The following is a 20,481-nucleotide window of genomic DNA, read 5'->3' on the forward strand; positions in this document are numbered from 1 at the left end:
AACGTCGAAGAAAAAAGCTTTATAGTCAACACAGAACGAAACAGCTTCAGGATCTTGTAAGTAAGTTAAAAATTATTTTTAAAATATTGTTCTTAAGCATATGACTAACAATTAATGTTTGTCTCTTTCAGGTTCCCTTTTGAGTCAACACGAAAGAAAAACCTTCAGGGCCACTTTGAACGAGAGAAGGAACCTCGTGTGCATTCGTTTCGTTACCAAGACCCTGTCTGTTCCCCGCTTACGTTCCATCATCCCCAAACCCTATCTTCCCGCACACAACAGACCATCCCGAAAAAAATCCCAAAACTGACTCCCATCCCCGCTAGACATGAAAGATTTCGCAAGAGTTTTGCTCCGAGTTTTGTTGAGTCGTATAATAGCCAGGAAAACTAGTGATTAATTTTATTATTATCTATTTATTTTTTACTTTTTGTCTTTTACTAAGCTTTGACTTGTTTTGTTTATGTATTTTGTTTTATGTTTGACGTGAAGGTCAGTGAATTTTGTTTGACGTGAAGGTCAAATTCTTTCGATATTACATGTATATATACTAGTAATATTTGTGACGTAAAATTCAAATTCGGCAACCATGCTGTGAAATAAATCTTTAAATTGATTTCTATTCTATGCAAGTAATTCTTAAGCACAGAATTACTTGCATAGTTAAAACAATTGTTCTTAAGCATATGACTAATATTTAATATTTTTCTCTTTCAAGCTCCCTTTTGAGTCAACACGGAAGAAAAAAGCTCAAGGATCATGTAAATAAGTTATAAATTATTTGAAAAAAATTGTTCTTAAGCATATGACTAATATTTAATATTTTTCTCTTTCAAGCTCCCTTTTGAGTCAACACGGAAGAAAAAAGCTTCAGGATCATGTAAGTAAGATACAAATTATTTGAAAACAATTGTTCTTAAGCATATGACTAATATTTAATATTTTTCTCTTTCAAGCTCCCTTTTGAGTCAACACGGAAGAAAAAAGCTCAAGGATCATGTAAGTAAGTTATAAATTATTTGAAAACAATTGTTCTTAAGCATATGACTAATATTTAATATTTGTCTTTTTCAGGTTCACTTTTGAGTCAACATGGAAGAAAAAAGATTCAGGATCATGTAAGAAAGTTATAAATTATTTAAAAAAAAATATTCTTAAGCACATATCGATATTTGATATTTTCTTTTTCAGTTTTCTTTCAGAGACAACACGAAAGAGAAAAGCTTCAAGATCATGTAAGTAAGTTAAAAGTTATTTTAAAAAATTGTTCTTAAGCATATGACTAATATTTAATATTCGTCTCTTTCAGGTTCCCTTTTGAGTCAACATGGAAGAAAAAAGCTTCAGGATCATGTAAGTAAGTTATAAATTTTTTGAAAAAAAAATTTATAAGCATATGACTAATATTTAAAATTTGTCAATTTCAGGTTTCCTTTTGAGTCGACATCGAATGAAAAAAATCTTAAGGATCATGTATGTAAGTTATAAATTATTTTACAAAAATTATTCTTAAGCATACGATTAATACTTGGCATTTGTCTTTTTCAGCTTCCCGTTAGAGACAACACAGAAGGAAAAAGATTCAGGATCATGTTAGTAAGTTAAAAACTATTTTAAAAAATTGTTCTTAAGCATGTAACTCATATTTTATACTTGTCTTTTTCAGGTTCCCTTTTGAGTCAACATGAAAGAGAAAAGCTTCAAGATTATGTAAGTAAGTTATAAATTATTTTAAAACAATTTTTCTTAAGGATATGACTAATATTTAATATTTGTCTCATTCAGGTTCCCTTGGAGTCAACCCGGAACAAAAAAGCTTTAGGATCATGTAAGTAAGTTATAAATTATTTAAAAAAAATTGTTCTTAAGAATATGAATAATATTTAACATTTGTCAATTTCAAGTTTCTTTTTGAGTCGACATCGAATGATAAAAAGCTTAAGGATCATGCAAGTAAGTTATAAATTATTTTACAAAAATTATTCTTAAGCATACGATTAATATTTTATATTTGTCTTTTTCAGTTTCCCGTTAGAGACAATACAGAGGGAAAAAGCTTCAGGATCATGTTAGTATGTTAAAAATTATTTTAAAAAAATTGTTCCTAAGCATATAACTAATATTTTATACTTGTCTTTATCAGGTTCCCTTTAGATTCAACCTAGAAGAAAAAAGCTTCAGAATCATATAAGTAAGTTATAAATTATTTGACAAAAATTGTTCTAAAGCATACGATTAATATTTGATATTTTTCTTTTTCAGATTCCCGTTAGAGAAAACACAGAAGGAAAATGACTAATATTTAAAATTTGTCAATTTCAGGTTTCCTTTTGAGTCGACATCAAATGAAAAAAATCTTAAGGATCATGTATGTAAGTTATAAATTATTTTACAAAAATTATTCTTAAGCATACGATTAATATTTGGTATTTGTCTTTTTCAGCTTCCCGTTAGAGACAACACAGAAGGAAAAAGATTCAGGATCATGTTAGTAAGTTAAAAATTATTTTAAAAAATTGTTCTTAAGCATGTAACTCATATTTTATACTTGTCTTTTTCAGGTTCCCTTTTGAGTCAACATGAAAGAGAAAAGCTTCAAGATTATGTAAGTAAGTTATAAATTATTTTAAAACAATTTTTCTTAAGGATATGACTAATATTTAATATTTGTCTCATTCAGGTTCCCTTTGGAGTCAACCCGGAACGAAAAAACTTCGGGATTATGTAAGTAAGTTATAAATTATTTTAAAACAATTTTTCTTAAGGATATGACTCATATTTAATATCTGTCTTATTCAGGTTCCCTTGGAGTCAACCCGGAACAAAAAAGCTTTAGGATCATGTAATTAAGTTATAAAGTATTTAAAAAAAATTGTTCTTAAGAATATGACTAATATTTAACATTTGTCAATTTCAAGTTTCTTTTTGAGTCGACATCGAATGATAAAAAGCTTAAGGATCATGCAAGTAAGTTATAAATTATTTTACAAAAATTATTCTTAAGCATACGATTAATATTTGATATTTGTCTTTTTCAGTTTCCCGTTAGAGACAATACAGACGGAAAAAGCTTCAGGATCATGTTAGTATGTTAAAAATTATTTAAAAAAAATTGTTCCTAAGCATATAACTAATATTTTATACTTGTCTTTATCAGGTTCCCTTTAGATTCAACCTAGAAGAAAAAAGCTTCAGAATCATATAAGTAAGTTATAAATTATTTGACAAAAATTGTTCTTAAGCATATGACTAATATTTAATATTTGTCAATTTTAGGTTTCCTTTTGAGTCGACATCGAATGATAAAAAGCTTAAGAATCATGTAAGTAAGTTATAAATTATTTTACAAAAATTATTCTTAAGCATACGATTAATATTTGATATTTGTCTTTTTCAGTTTCCCGTTAGAAACGACACAGAAGAAAAAAGCTTCAGAATCATGTTAGTAAGTTAGAAAATATTTTAAAAATTGTTCTTAAGCATATAACTAATATTTTATACTTGTCTTTATCAGGTTCCCTTTAGATTCAACATAGAAGAAAAAAGCTTCAGGATCATACAAGTAAGTTACAAAATATTTGAAAAAAATTGTTCTTAAGCATATGAGTAACCTTAAATATTATATGAGTCATGTTTTATCTATTTGATGCGTCCGTAAAATTGGATGACCTCATTTCCGAAGAAAAATATCGCAAACGGATGACGTCATACTGATAAGAAAGGTTATATACGGCAGTAATTCGTGCGTCACTCTAGTTTTTTGTTTTTCAAGAAAAGAAAGATAGTAGTCAGATATAAGTACAACACAAAAAACCCTTGCTAAAGAGTTAAATATTCAAAAGTTAAACCACTCAAGGGTTAAATGCTAAATAAAAAAAATTATTGCTTAGAACAAGAAAAGCAGTTTTAGTTAATTACTTTATACTGAACAGGGAAGGAAAAGCTTCAGCATCAAGTAAGTAAGTTCTAATATTTAACTTTCGTCTTTTTCAGATTCCATTTTGAGTCAACACAGAAGAAAAAAGCTTCAGGATCATACAAGTAAGTTATAAATTATTTGAAAAAAATTGTTCTTAAGCATATGAGTAACATTAAATATTATATGAGTCATGTTTTATCTATTTGATGCGTCCGTAAAATTGGATGACGTCATTTCCGAAGAAAAATATCGCAAACGGATGACGTCATACTGAAAAGAAAGGTTATATACGGCAGTAATTCGTGCCTCACTCTAGTTTTTTGTTGTTCACAAAAAAAAACCTTGCTAAAGAGTTATATATTCAAAGGTTAAACCACTCAAGGGTTAAATGCAAAATAAAAAAATTATTGCTTAGAACAAGAAAAGCAGTTTTAGTTAATTACTTTATAGTGAACAGGGAAGGAAAAGCTTCAGCATCAAGTAAGTAAGTTCTAATATTTAACTTTCGTCTTTTTCAGATTCCATTTTGAGTCAACAGGGAAGAAAAATGATTCAGGATCATATAAGTAAGTTACAAATTATTTAAAAAAAAAATATTCTGAAGCATATGACTAATATTCTTAAGCATATGACTAATAATTAATATTTGTCTCTTTCAGGTTCCTTATTGAGTCAACACGGAAGAAAAAAGCTTCAGGATCATGTAAATAAGCAATAAATTTTTGAAAAAAAATGTTTTTATGCATATGACTAATATTCGTCTGTTTCAGGTTCCTTTTTGATTCAACACGGAAGAAAAAAGCTTCAGGGTCATGTAAATTATAAATTATTTGAACACAAATATTGTCCTTAAGCATATGACTAATATTTAATATTTGTCTTTTTCAGGTTGCCTTTTGAGTCAACACGGAAGAAAAAAGGTTCAGGATCCTGTAAGTAAGCTGTAGATTATTTAAAAAATGTTCTTAATCATATGACTAATATTTAATATTCGTCTCTTTCAGGTTCCCTTTTGAGTCAACAAGGAAGAAAAAAGCTTCAGGATCATGTAAGCAAGTTATAAATTTTTTGAAAAAAAAATTATAAGCATATGACTAATATTTAATATTTGTCAATTTCAGGTTTCCTTTGGAGTCAACATCGAATGAAAAAAAGCTTAAGGATACTGTTTGTAAGTTATAAATTATTTTACGAAAATTATTCTTAAGCATACGATTAATATTTGATATTTGTCTTTTTCAGCTTCCCATTAGAGACAACACAGAAGGAAAAAGATTCAGGATCATGTTAGTAAGTCAAAAATTATTTTAAAAACTTGTTCTTAAGCATGTAACTCATATTTTATACTTGTCCTTTTCAGGTTCCCTTTTGAGTCAACATGAAAGAGAAAAGCTTCAAAATTATGTAAGTAAGTTATAAATTATTTTAAAACAATTTTTCTTAAGGATACGACTAATATTTAATATTTGTCTCATTCAGGTTCCCTTCGGAGTCAACCCGGAACAAAAAAGCTTCAGGATCATATAAGTAAGTTATAAATTATTTGAAAAAAATTGTTCTTAAGCATATGACTAATATTTAATATTTGTCAATTTTAGGTTTCCTTTTGAGTCGACATCGAATGATAAAAAGCTTAAGAATCATGTAAGTAAGTTATAAATTATTTTACAAAAATTATTCTTAAGCATACGATTAATATTTGATATTTGTCTTTTTCAGTTTCCCGTTAGAAACGACACAGAAGAAAAAAGCTTCAGAATCATGTTAGTAAGTTAGAAATTATTTTAAAAATTGTTCTTAAGCACATAACTAATATTTTATACTTGTCTTTATCAGGTTCCCTTTAGATTCAACATAGAAGAAAAAAGCTTCAGGATCATATAAGTAAGTTATACATTATTAAAAAAAAAAATATATTCTCAAGCATATGACTAATATTTAGTATTTGTCTTTTTCAGGTTTCCTTTTGAGTCAACATCGAAAAGAAAAGCTTCAGGATCATGTAAGTAAGTTATAAATTATTGTTAGTAAGTTATTAGTAAGTTATAAATGTTTTTCTATTGAAATTTTTAAAAATATTTTAATTTTTTTCTCTTTCAGGTTCCCTCTTTAGTCAACACGGAAGAAAAAAGCTTCAGGATCATGTAAGTAAGATACAAATTATTTGAAAACAATTGTTCTTAAGCATATGACTAATATTTAATATTTTTCTCTTTCAAGCTCCCTTTTGAGTCAACACGGAAGAAAAAAGCTCAAGGATCATGTAAGTAAGTTATAAATTATTTGAAAACAATTGTTCTTAAGCATATGACTAATATTTAATATTTGTCTCTTTCACGTTCCCTTTTGAGTCAAAATGGAAGAAAAAAGCTCAAGGATCATGTAAGTAAGTTATAAATTATTTGAAAACAATTGTTCTTAAGCATATGACTAATATTTAATATTTGTCTCTTTCACGTTCCCTTTTGAGTCAACACAGAAGAAAAAAGCTTCAGGATAAGGTAATTGAGTTATAAATTATTTGAAAACAGTTATTCTTAAGCATATGACTAAAGTTTGTCTCTTTCAGGTTCCTTTTTGAGTCAACACAGAAGAAAAAAGCTTCAGGATTGTGTAAGTAAATTATAAAGTATTTGAAAAATTGTTCTTAAGCATGTGACTAATATTTAATGTTTGTCTCTTTCAGGTTCCTTTTTGAGTCAAGACAGAAGAATAAAAGTTTCAGGATCATGTAAATAAGTTATAAATAATTAAAAAAAAGAAAATCTTGAGCATGTGACTAATATTTAAAGTTTGTCTCTTTTAGGTTCCTTTTTGAGTTAACACAGAATAAAAGAGCTTGAGGATCATGTACCGTAAGTAAGTTATAAAGTATTTGAAAACAATTGTTATTGAGCATACGACTAACATTTAATATTATTATACAGAAAAGAAAGGTTATATACGGTAGTAATTTGCACGTCACTTCAATTTTTTTTGTTGTTCATGAAGAATAAGGTACTCTTCATGAACAGTACAGTATAGAAGTAGACATACAAAAGATAGAAGCTAAAAGTATAACATACAAAACCCTTGCTAAAGAGTTAAATATTCAAAGGTTAAATGCTAAATACAAAAAAAAATATTGCTTAGAACAAGAAAAGTAGTTTTAGTTAATTACTCGCATGGTATTGGCTAATTTTGCTTTTCGTAGGACAAAATCCTGGAATTATTTGATTAATACTAAATAAATTGAATTAAGAGGCTCTCTTTTTAGTCGAAATGTGCAGAATGCAGTTTCGAGTGAATAACTTATAAATTATTTGAGAAAGAGGTTTTTTTCCAAAAATGTCTAATATTTAATATTTCATTTTTTAAGATTCAATTTTGACTGGCTCAATCGTAGCCTAACCGAAACTCTATAAAACGAAATTTGGATACCAATAGATATATCAAAATAATTGGATTTTTATGCTGATTTCAAATATATAAGTTTTATTAAGTTTCGTAATATCCATCAAAGGTTACGGGCCTGAGAAAATTTGCCTGATGTGCGAAAAAAGGGGGAAAGACCCCCTAAAATTCATATAATCTTAATGAAAATCATACCATCATATTCAACGTATCAGAGAACCCTACTGTAAAGGATTCAAGCTCCTATCTGCAAAAATGTGGAATTTTGTACTTTTTGCCAGAAGAAAGATCACAGATGCATGTTTATTTGTCAGTTTTGTCCTTTTTGTTTGTTTTCCCCAGGGGTGATCGTATCGACCCAATGGGCCTAGAAAATCAAGAGAGGAATCAATCTAACGGAAACTAAAAGTTCTAGTGCCCTTTTTAAGTGACCAAAAATTTGGAGGACAACTAGGCCCCCTCACACGCCACTTTTTCCCAAAATCGTCTAATCGAAAATTTCAGATAGCTATTTGTTCAGCATAGTTGAAGGGCCCAATAACTATGTCTTTGGAGATAACATGACCCCCACAGCCCCTGGGGAAAAGTCTAAGTTATAAAATTATCCAATCTTTTATGCATAATATTTGTTTACTATTAATATTTTGGGTAGTATGCACACATTTTTTGGGTGGGGAGGGAAGGACAAATTTTTTACTGGGGGGACTTTGCACGGGGAGAGTTTTCCAGGGGCGTAAACTTTTCAGGGGAAATTCTATACTAGATGAATTTGCCAGAGTTCTTATACGAAGTTTCGTTAAGTGTCTTGCTTTCTCTTTACTGACTCAATTTTACGTATGGAGATGTTAAGGGTAATTGTCCAGGGTTAAATTTTCACTGGAATTGAATTGTCAAGAGGAAATGTCCATGGAGAGGAGGATTTTTCCGTCGAGGTGGAGCCATATGTCTTGGCGTTATTCAGAAGAACGATCACAAATTATATAAAAAAAAAGTTTTTTTAACTGAAAGTAAGGAGCAATATTAAAACTTAGAACGAACAGAAATTATTACGTATAAATTACTTGAAAACCTTGCTCTTTACGCTAAAGTTTAAAATTTGCCCAAATTCTTTAAAAACGACTCCTGAAACACAAGGGTCGTTTGATTAGAACAAAGCGGAATTCTTAAAAAAATGCCGAAAAACTTTAGCGTGAAGAGCAGGGTGTTGAGGAAGAGGAACCTCCCCCCCCCCCTCATATACGTAACAATTTCTGTTCGATTTAAGTTTTAATATTGCTCCTTACTTTCAGTTGAAAAAAACTTGTTTTTTTATATAATTTCAGTTTTAAATCAGTAACTATATATGACTTATATTTGATACTTGTCATTTCAAGGTTCCCATTAGAGTCAACACGGAAGAAAAAAGCGTATCACGTAAGTATCACGCAAGTAAATCATAAGTTATTAAAAAAAACTGTTCTTAAACAGGTTCCCTTTTGAGCCAACATAGAAGAAAAAAACATAAGCTTCACGTAAGCTATAAACTATTAGAAAAAAAAATTGCTCAAGCATATAATTAATATCTGATGTTGTTTTTTTTTCAAGTTCCTCTTTGAATCGACATAGAAGAAACAAACTTCAGCTTCACGTAGGTAAGTTCTAAATTATTTGAAAAATATTATAAAATATGTAATATTTGCCTTTATCAGGTTCCCTTTATAGTCAACACGGAAGAAAAAGCTTCAGGATCATGTAAATAAGTTATAAATTACTTGAAAACAAAAAATTCTTAAGCATATGATTAATATTTGATATTTGTCTTTTTCAGGTTCCCTTTAGAGTCAACATCAAAGAAAAAGGCTTCAGGATCATGTAAGTACGTTATAAATTATTTTAAAAAAAATTTCTTAAGCATATGACTAATATTAAATATTTGTAATTTTCAGGTTCCCTTTTGAGTCAACACAGAAGAAAAAAAACTTGAGGACCATGTAAGTAAGTTAACAATTATGTTAAAAAATTATTCTTAAGATTATGACTTATATTTAATATTTGTCTTTTTTAGGATTCCCTTTGAGTCAACATAGAAGAAACAAGCTTAACAATCATGTAAGTAAGTTATATATTACTTTAAAAAAATTATTCTCAAGCATATGACTAATATTTAACATTTGTCTTTTTTTAGGATCCCTTTTGAGTCAACATTGAAGAAGTAAGCATCAGGATCCTGTAAGTAAGTTATAAATTATTTAAAAAAAAATTGTTTTTAAGCATAAAACTAATGTTTGATATTCGTCTCTTTCAGGTTCCTCTTTGAGTCATCACGGAAGAAAAAAGCTTCAGGATCATGTAAGTTATAAACTATTTGAAATTCCTTTTAGAGTCAACACGAAAGAAAAAAGCTTCAGGAAAATTTGAAAAAAAAATTGTTCTTAAGGAATTGTTCTTAACTAATATTTAATATTTGTCTTTTTCAGGTTTTATTTGAGTCAACATAAAATGAAAAAAGCTTCAAGATCATTAAGTTATAAATTATTAAAATACATTGTTCTCAAGCATACAATTAATATTTGGTATTTGTGTTTTTCAGTTTCCCGTTAGAGACAACACAGAAGGAAGAAGCTTCAGAATCATGTAAGTAAGTTAAAAATTATTTAACAAAATTGTTTTAAGCATATGACTAATATTCAATATTTGTCTTTTTCAGGTTCCCTTTTGAGTCAACACAGAAGAAAAATACTTCAGGATCATGTAAGTAAGTTATAAATTATTTGAAAATAATTGTTCTTAAGGGTATAACTAATATTTAATATTTTTCTCTTTCAGGTTCCCTTTTGAGTCAACATGGAAGAAATAAGCTGCAGGATCATGTAAGTAAGTTATAAATTATTTGCATCATAGGCAGCGCAATAGCGCTGCTTAAGTAAAGAACAATTTTGGTACGATTTTTTTTTTTTTTTGACCAGGGCACTTCGTATCAAAGGAGTTGTTGTAGAAACTTCGAAAAGGGCTCATTCGATTGGAAATTGGAAGGGCATATGTCCTTTTTAATAGCCGAAAGTGATTGGAAGTCAACTAACACCCCTTCCATGCCCACCATTTCCCCAAACCCATCCAATACAAATTTTGGCATAGCCATTTTGATCAACATAGTTGAAAGATCTAGAAATGATGTCTTTGAAGAGGACAATCCCCCAAAGCCCTCAGGGCAAGTGTTGTAAGTTATGCCCTGGGGGCATCTACGGTTTTTACAGAAAGCTCTGTCGTAGAAACTTCAAAAAGGACTCATTTTATTGGAAATTCAAAGGGCTAGTGCCCTTTTTAATAGTCAAAAGTGATTGGAGGGGAATTAAACCCCCTCTAACTCCCACCATTTCCCCAAACACATCCAATAAAAATTTTGACATAGAAATTTTGTTCAACATAGTTGAAATTTCTAGAAATTGGGTCTTTGAGGATGACAACCTCCCACACAGCCATCAGAGCAAGGGTTCTAAGTTATGCCCTGTGGGGTATATAAGGTTTTTATACAAAGCGTTGTTGTAAAAACTTAAAAAAGGGCTCATTCGGCTTGTGTTCTTTTTAATAGTTGAAAGTGATTGGAGGGCAACTAACCCCACTCTCACGCTGACCATTTTCCCAAACACAGGCATCAAAATTTTTGAGACAGCAATTTTATTCAACGAACTTGAAAGTTCTGGAAAGCAGATCTTTGAAGATGATAGCCCCCTCAGAGCCCTCAGGGCAATGATTGTAAGCTATGCCCTGAGGGCATACAAGGTTTTTATTTTAAAAAGTGTTGCTGTAGAAACTTCAAAAAGGGCTCATTTGATTGCAAATTGAAATGGCTAGTGCCCTTCTGCCCTTCTAGTGCCGTCGAAAGTTATTGGAGAGCAACTAGCCCCTCCTATCACGCCCATCATTTCCCTAAACACATCCAATCAAAATTCTGAGATAGCCATTTTGTTCGACGTAGTTTGAAGTTCTGGAAATTAGACCTTTGGGGATGACAACCTACCAACAACCCTCAGGGCAAGGGTTACATCCTGGGGGCATATAAGGTTTTCATAGAAGGTGTTGTTGTAGAAACTTCAAAAAGGGCTCATTCGATTGGAAATTGAAAGGGCTAGTTCCCTTTTGAATAGTCAAAAGTGATTGGAGGGCAACTAACCCACCTCTCACGCCCACTATTTCCCCAAACACATCCAATCAAAATTTCGAGAGGATGACAACCTCCCCACAACCCTCAGGGCAAGGGTTCTAAGTTATGCCCTGGGGGCATATAAGGTTTTTATAGATAGAGTTGTTTTAGAAACTTCAAAAGGGGCTCATCCAGTTAGAAATTGAAAGGGCTATTGCCCTTTTTAATAGTCAAAAGTGATTAGAGGGCAACTAGCCCTCCTCTCACATCCACCATTCCCGAAATGCATCATATTAGGTTTTTAATACATCATATTAGGGGCATATTAGGTTTTTACAGAAAGGGTTGTCATAAAAACTTCAAAAGGGGCTCATTTCATTGGAAATTGCAAGGACTAGTGTCATTTTTAATAGTAAAAAGTGATTGGAGTGCAACTAACCCCCATCTCATGCCCACCATTTCCCCAAACATATCCAATCAAAATTTAGAGATGACCATTTTTCCCAACGTAGTTGAAATTTCTGGAAATTAGGTCTTTGAGGATAACCCCCCCCCCCAAAACCCTCAGGGTAAGGGTTGTAAGTTATACCCCGGGGGCATATAAGGTTTTTACAGGAAGCATTGTTGTAGAAACTTCAAAAGGGCTCATTTGATTGGAAATGGAAAGGGATAGTGCCCTTTTTAATAGTCAAAAGTGATTGAAGGGCAACTAACTCCCCTCTCACACCCACCATTCCCCCGAACACATCCAATCAAAATTTTGAGATAGCCACTTTGTTCAATGTAGTTTAAAGTTCTGGAAATTTGGTCTTGGAGGATGACAACCCCCTCCGCCAACCCTCAGGACAAGGGTTGTAAGTTATGCCCTGGGGGCATATAAGATTTTTTATAGAAAGTGTTGTTGTAGAAACTTCAAAAAGGGCTCATTTGATTGGAAATTCAAAGGGTTGGTGCCCTTTTTAATAGTCGAAAAGTGATAGGAGGGCAACTAACCCCCTCTCATGCCCACTGTTTCCCATAACATATTCAATCAAAATTTTGAGATAGCCATTTTGTTCAAGGTACTTGAAAGGTCTGGAAATCATGTCTTTAACGAGGAAATCCCCTAAAGCCCCCTGGGCAAAGGTTTTAACTTATACCCTGGGGGCATATAAGGTTTTTGTACAAATTGTTGGTGTAGAAACTTCAAAAGGGGCTCATTCAATTGGGAATTGAGAGGGCTAGCCCCCCTATTTATAAAAATTCAAAAACGATCAGAGGCCAAATGCCCCTCTCCATGCCCATCATTTCCCCAAACACTTCTGATCAACATTTTGAGATAGCTACTTTATTAAACATAGTTGAAGGGTCTGGAAATTATGTCTTTGAGTATGACAACCCCCCAATAGCCCTAAGTTTGTAATATATGTCCTAGGGGCATATAAAGTTTTTATAGAAAGCGTTGTCATAAAAACGTCAAAAAGGGCTCATTCGATTGGAAATTGAGTAGGCTATTGCCCTTTTTCATAGTCGAAATTAATCAGACGGAGAATGCCCCCCCCCACACCCATCATTTCCCCAAACATTTCCAATCAAAATTTTTATATGGCCATTTTGTTGAACGTAGTTGAAAGGTCTGGAAATTATTTCTTTGAGGATGACAACCCTACCCCCATAGCCCTCAGGAAAAGGGTCATAAGTTATGCCCTTGGGGCATATAAAGTCTTTATTGAAAGTTGTGTTGTATAAGCTTCAAAGAGGACTCATTTGATTAGAGATTGAGAGGACGTGCCTTTTTTATTAGTTGAAAGTGATCAGAGGGCAAATGACCCCCCAGCCTATCATTTCCCCAACACTTGCAATCAAAATTTTGAGATAACCGTTTTGCTCAATGTATTTGAAAGGTCTGGAAATTATGTCTTTCAGGATAATCTACTACCCACAGCTCTCAGGTCAAGGGTTGTAAGTTATTGCCTAGGGGCATATAAGTTTTTTTTTATAGAAAGCATGGTCATATAAACTTCAGAGGGGGCTCATTGGATTGGTTTTCAGACGCTCTAGTGCTCTTTTTAAGAGCCAAAGCGTTCAGAGGGTAGCTACCCCCGCCATACACACACACACGTCGTATTGTCCCGAAATGTACCTAATAGAAATTTCGAGTTAGCCATTCTATTCAAAATAGTCTGAATATCATATAACAAGGCTTTATAAAAGGCCAGAGATTCGGAGCAAGGGTTTTAAGTTATGCCCAGGGGGTATTTAATGTTTTTATGGAAGGGATGATTGTTTAAGTTTAGAAGAGGCTCAATCTTATCCCCTGGAAAAGACTATGTCAAGATAAAACGAACAGAAATTAATTAAAAAAAACTTTTCCACAAAACAAGTTTTTCAAAAAAAAGTAAAAAACTCCATTAAACCAAAAATGAACAACAATAGATTCAAATAATCTACCAAGCAAACAACTACCACAAATCACTATCAATAAATAAATGAAACCAAAAACAAACAGAAATTAAAATAAATAACAGAGTCAAAAGAAGAAATTCTTTTAAATGTTTTCATTTTTATGACTTTAAGAAATCAAAAATTAATCTCGATTTTAAGGAATAAATATCAGCATATGTACATTAAATTGTCAATGCACATTTTTTTTTCGTAAATTCATTCGATTTTTTTTTTCAGTAAAGTACAAATTATATTCTGGCTTTTAGAAAGCATAGGGGTTTAGAACCCTACTCATATTAATTTCTGTTTGTTTTGAGTTTGACTCTGTTATTTATTTTAATTACTTTTTGTTTTTGGTTTCATTTATTTATTGATACTGATTTGTGGTAGTTGTATGCTTGGTAGATTATTTGATTCTATTTTTGTTCATTTTTTGTTTAATGGCATTCTTTACTTTTTTTAAAAACTTAATTTGTGGAATTTTTTTTTTAATTAATCAAAGAAAAAAACTTCATGATCATATAAGTAAGTTATAAATTATTTTAAAAAAATGTTCTTAAGCATATGATTAATATTTGATGTTTGTCTTTTTCAGGTTCCTGTTAGAGTCAACACAGAAGGCAAGGACTTAAAAATTATTTAAGGTTTAATTTTAAGCAAAGGCTTAAAATTATTAAGTTAAAATTTTTTTTTTTAAATTGTTCTTAAGCATATGACACTAATGTTTAATACTTGTCTTTTTTAGGTTTGCTTGTGAGTCAACATGAAAAAAAAGCTTCAGGATCATACAAGTAAGTTATAAATTATTTTTAAAAAAATTATTCTTAAGCATATGCCTAATATTTAATATTTGTCTTTTTCAAATCCCCTTTTGAGTCAACATCAAAGAAAAAAACTTCAGGATCATGTAAGAAAGTTATAAATTATTTTTTTAAAATTGTAAGCATTTGACTAATATTTGATGCTTGTCTTTTTCAGGTTCCCCTTTGAGTCAACATGGAAGAAAAAAAATTCACTTTCACATAAGTTAAAAAAAAAAAAAAAAATGTGCTTTATCATATGACTAATGTGTGATATTTGTCTTCTTTCAGGTTCCCTTTTGAGTCAACATGGAAGAAAAAACTTCACTTTCATATAGGTAAGTTATAAATTATTTTAAAAAAGATTACTTTATCATATGACTAATGGTTGATATTTGTCTTTTTCAGGTTCACTTTTGAGTCAACATAGAAGAAAAGAACTTTAGTTTCACACAAGTAAGTTGTAAATTATTTAAAAAAAATCTTTGCTTTAAATTTGGATAATATTTGATATTTGTCTTTTTTAGGTTCCTTTTTGAGTCAACAGCGAAGAAAAATCTTCAGTTTCATGTAAATAAATTATAAGTTATTTGAAAAAATATAACTGTACTTAAGCATATGACTAATGTCAGACATTTGTCTTTTTCAAATTCCATTTTGAGTCAACATAAGTAAGTTATAAATTATTTAAAAAACTGCTTTAGCATATGATTAATATTTGATATGTCTTTTTCAGGATCCCTTTTAAGTCAACAGACAACAAAAAAAAACTTCAATTTCATGTAAGTAGTTTATAAGTCATTTAAAAAAAAATTGTGTAAGTAATCATATAACTAATATTTGATACTTTTGTTTTTCAGGTTTCATTTTGAATCAACATGCAAGAAAAACTTCAGTTTCACATTAGTAAGTGATGAATTATTTGAAAAAAAAATTTTTAAGCATATAAAAAATCTTTAATATTTGTCTTTTTCAGGTTCCCTTTTGAGTCAATTAAAAAAAAAAAAAATTCAGTTTCACCTAAGTAAGTGATAAATTATTTTAAAAGTGTGCTTAAGCACATACATTGTCTGATATTTGTCTTTTTCAGGTTCTTTTTTTGATTCAACATGGAAAAAGCTTTATTTCTGTGTGGAAGTAAGTAATAAATTGTTTAAAAAAAAATTCTTTAGCATATGACCAATTTATGATATTTGTTTTTGTCAGGTTTCCTTTTGAGTCAATATGGAAGGAAAAAAATTTCAGTTTCACATAAGTAAGTTATAAATTATTTTAAAAAAAACTTTACTTTAGCATTTGACTAATATGTGATATTTGTCTTTTTCAGGTTGCCTTTAGAGTCAACAAAGAAGAAAAAAACATCAATTTCAAATAAGTCATATGCTACTTGAAAAAAAAAACTTTGCTTTAGCATATAACTAATATATAAATTTGTTGTTTTTTTTCAGGTTCCCTTTTGAGTCAACATGGAAGAAAAAACTTCAGTTTCACGTAAGTAGGTTATAATTTTTTTTTTTTTTTTTTTTATTGTGCTTAAGCATATGACTAATATTTTATACTTGCCTTTTTCAGGTTCCCTTTTGAGTCAACATGGAAGAAAAAAACATAAATTCCATGTAAGTGAGCCATAATTAAAAAAAAACTTTGCTTTATCATATGACAAATATTTGATACTATTTCAAAAATCGTCCTTAAATATTTGACTAATATTCAATACTTGTCTTTTTCAGGTTCCTCTTTGAGTTGAGATGGAAGAAAAAAACTTCACTTTCATGTAAGTAGGTTAAAAATTATTTAAAAAAAAAACTGTGCTTTATCATATGAATAATGTCTAATATTTATCTCTTTCAGGTTCCTTTTTAAGTCAACACAGAAGAAAAAAGCTCCAGGATCATGTAACTAAGGTATAAATTATTTGAAAACAATTTTTCTTAAGCATATGACTAATGTTTAAGCTTTATCTCTTTCAGGTTCCCTTTTGAGTCAACATGGCAGAAAAAAGCTTCGGGGTCAAGTAAGGAAGTTATAAATTATTTGAATAAATAAAAGTTCAAACAGGGGTAAAATCCTTTTAATAGACAGTGTTTCACAAACAGTGATAGAAATTCACAAAAAAATACCAGATACTTATGCAGTGACCATCATCAGTAGTAAAACTAAACTAAAACAAAAAAAATATAATAAATAAAAGTTCAAATAGGGATGAAATCCTTTCAATAGACAGTGTTTCACAAACAGTGATAGAAATTCACAAACAATACCAGATATTTTGGTCACACATGCAGTGACCATCATACTAAAACGAAAACTAAACTAAAACAAAAAATATGGGGTATTTTTTGTGAATTTCTATCACTGTTTGTCTAACACTGTCTATTAAAAGGATTTTATCCCTATTTGAACTTTTATTTATTGTGCTGGAAAACCAGTGTGGTCTCCAAAATTATCTCAATTATTTGAAAAAAAATGTCCTTAAGCATAGGACTAATATTTAATATTTGTCTTTTTCAGGTTCCCTTTTGAGTCAACAAGGAAGGAAAAACTTCAGTGTCATGTAAGTAACTTTTAAATTATTTTAAAAAGAAACCTCTGGTTTAGCATATGACAAATATTTGTCATGTGTTTTTCAGGTTCCCTTTTGAGTCAACATGGGAAGAAAAAAATTAAATTTAAAGCAAGTAGGTTATAAAATATTTAAGAAAACATTTTACTTAAGCATATGAACAATATTTGATATACTAGTTTTTTGCATAGAAGAAAAAACACTTCAGTTTCACACAAATAAGTGATAAATTATTTGGTGTTTACACATATGATTATTATTTGATATTTGTCTTTTTCAGGTTCCCTTTTGAGGCAACATGGAAGAAAAAAACTTCAGTTTCACATAAGTAGGTTATAAATTAACTGAAAAAAAAATGTGCTTAAGCATATGACTAATATTTGATATTTTTATTTTTCAGGTTCCCTTTCGAGTGAAACTGGATTATGAAAACTTCAGTTTCACATAAGTAAGACAAAAATTGTTTGAAAACAAAAACTGTGCTTAAGCATAGGACTAATATCTGATGATTCTCATTTTCAGGTCTTCTTTTGAGTCCATATGGAGAAAATACTTAAATGTCAAGTAATTAACTTAAAAATTCTTTAAAGAAAAAAACAATTCTGCTTAAGCTTACAAATATGAAATTTCCTTTTTGAGTCAACTTCAGTTTCAAGAAAATAATTTATAAAGTATTTAAAGAAAAAAAAAACAATTGTGCTTTAACTTAGAACTAATATTTGATACTTCTCTTTTTCATGTTCTCTTTTGACTCAACATGGAGAAAGAAGCTGAATTCAAATATCATAAGTAAAATATAAATTATAAAAAAAGTATAAATAATATATAAAAAAAAGACTAAATCATAAGTATAAATTATAAAAAAAACTTGTGTTCTAGCTTATGACTTGTATTTGATAGTTCATTCTTTCATGTTCTCTTTGAGTTGATATGGACAAAGAAACTTCAATTTCCAGCAAGTAATTTATAAATTATTTGAAAAAAACTATTGTCCTTTACTTTAAGACTAATATTTGATGTTTCTTTTCAGTCAACATGGAGGAAAAAACTCCAATTGCAAGTAAGTGATTTATAAATTATTTGAAACATAAAACAATTGTGCTTTAGCTTATGATTAATATTTAATACTCTTGTTCCAAATTTTTTTTTTTTTTTAGTCAACATGGAGGAAAAAAACATAAATTTCAAGTAAGTAATTTATAAATTATTTAAAGAAAAAAACAATTGTGCTGTAGATTATGATAAATAATTGATGATTTCTTTTTTCAAGTTTTCTTTTGAGTCAACATGGAGGAAGAAGCTTCAGTTTCAAGTCAATTGTTTCCAAATTATTTGAAAACAAAAAAATGTGCTTTAGTTTAAGACTATTATTTGATATTTTTCTTATTCATCCTCTATGCTGAGCCAACATTGGGGGAAAAGCTTAAATTTCCAGTAAGTAATTTCTAAATAATATGAAAAATATAATTGTGTTTTAGTTTAAAGATAATATTTGATATTTCTGTTTTTCAGATTCTCATTTTAAGTCAACAAGGATAAAAGACTTCAATTTCAAAAAAAATAATTTACAAATTATTTAAGAAAAAGTTGTGCTTTAGCTTAGAAAAAAAAATTGCTTTAGCTTATCACTAATATCTTATGTTTATATTTTTCAGGTTTTCTTTTGAGTGAACATGGAGGAAGAAGCTTCAATTTCAAGTATGGTAAGTAATTTACAAATTATTTGAAAAAAAATGTGCTGTAGCTTGGGACTAATATTTGATATTTCTATTTTTCATTTTCTTTTTTGAGTCAACATGGAGGAAGAAACTTCAATTTCAAGTAAGTAATTTACAAATTGTTTAAAAAAACAACTTTTATGCTTAAGTTTAAAAACAATATTTGATATTTCTCTTTTTCAGGTTCTCATTTAAGAAAACATTGACAAAAAACTTCAATTTCATGTAAGTGATTTATAAGTTATTTAAAGAACAAGCAATTGTACTTTAGTTTAAGACTGTTGTTTTATATTTCTTTTTTCCATGTTCTCTTTTGAGTCAACATGAAGGAAGAAACTTCAATTTCAATTAAGTAATTTATTAAATTATTTTAAAAAGACAAAAGTGATCTTTGAACAGCATCCACTATTTTACTTTACCCCCAGCCCCCCCCCCCCTAATGTAAAAATATATAGCCCAAAATATATATTTCCCTTGTGTTTTCTGTTTCTTGATTTTTTCAGCATTGATCCAATTCAGGGGGTACATAGGTTAAAATGAGAGTAATGCATGGCAAAAGGCATGAGAAATACAAAATTTGGGCTATATATTTATAAATTACAGGGAGGATATTAGGGATCAAATAAAAGTGGATACACATTCAAAATCTTTTAACAAAAATTTTGCTACATATTGTGAAGTAAGAACCATTTTCTTAACATGATTCCTTCTCAATAGCTCTAATTCTAGCCTTTTACTGGGTTTTTACCTCAATTCTATTTTGCTAAAAATGATCAAAATGGGTAGGCTACTAATGTAGTAATGGGCCCCCTTAGAAGGAAACTGTAAAATTTTGAAATGACTTTAAAAATTCTAAACTACCCTATCCTACATACCAATATCTTTCCTAAAAGTATTCCACTTTGATTACCCCCCCCCCCCACACCATTTAGCCCAAATCAGCCAAGCCTACATACTCTAGGCTGGCCCAAATGAATTTTTCTATTACTGTACTTCATTGACGTTGCTTGTTAAGCATTAAATATATTTGAAGGTAAGAGTATTTCAATAATGTAAAATTCATGAAGAGTTTATAATTAAGATCATATATTTGACCATTAGGGGGGGGGGGGTTAAGTAAGGGTGTAAATCTGATCATTGGGGATCAAAGTAAAATGCTTTTAAGAATGGAAAAGTAAGTATTTTAGAATTTTTAAAGGTTGTTGTCAGAATTTTATAGTGTTTCCTTCTGAAGAGACGAACACAACTACACTAGGAACCCAAAAGGGTGTGACTTTAAAGACTTAAAGTGGTATTTGAAGTAGAAAAAGCAATGAGTAGCCTAGGCTCTTAATGGTCAACTAATATTTTTGAGTAGCAAGTTCATACCCAAAATTGCAACCTATGATACTCACAGTTTGTCCTTTTGATGCTGCTTCTTTCCCATTTTTGTTTAGAAACAGATAAACTGTGTAAATTGACTATACAGATTATATTTATTTTAAAATGCCAGCTGTAGCCTAGTTTCTTTTCTAGGTATCAATAGTTTTCTTCAGTCGCGCGAA

The 20,481-nt window shown here is 29.8% G+C and overlaps 1 protein-coding gene across 1 annotated transcript in view; it reads right to left on the reverse strand.

Moving 5' to 3' along the window:
- LOC148954296 (RING-type E3 ubiquitin-protein ligase PPIL2) overlaps positions 1-20,481 on the reverse strand; it is an 87,044-nt gene extending 66,563 nt beyond the window's left edge. Inside the window, exon 1 of the mRNA XM_089087010.1 lies at positions 20,332-20,481. Coding sequence (XP_088943136.1) covers positions 20,332-20,363 — 32 coding nt within the window. The 5' untranslated portion in view covers positions 20,364-20,481. The remainder of the gene's footprint in view (positions 1-20,331) is intronic.

The sequence above is a fragment of the Artemia sp. Qi Xiang Cuo genome, chromosome 3 (assembly GCF_049724085.1).
Source record: "Artemia sp. Qi Xiang Cuo chromosome 3, ASM4972408v1, whole genome shotgun sequence".
Classification (NCBI taxonomy): Eukaryota; Metazoa; Arthropoda; class Branchiopoda; order Anostraca; family Artemiidae; genus Artemia; species Artemia sp. Qi Xiang Cuo.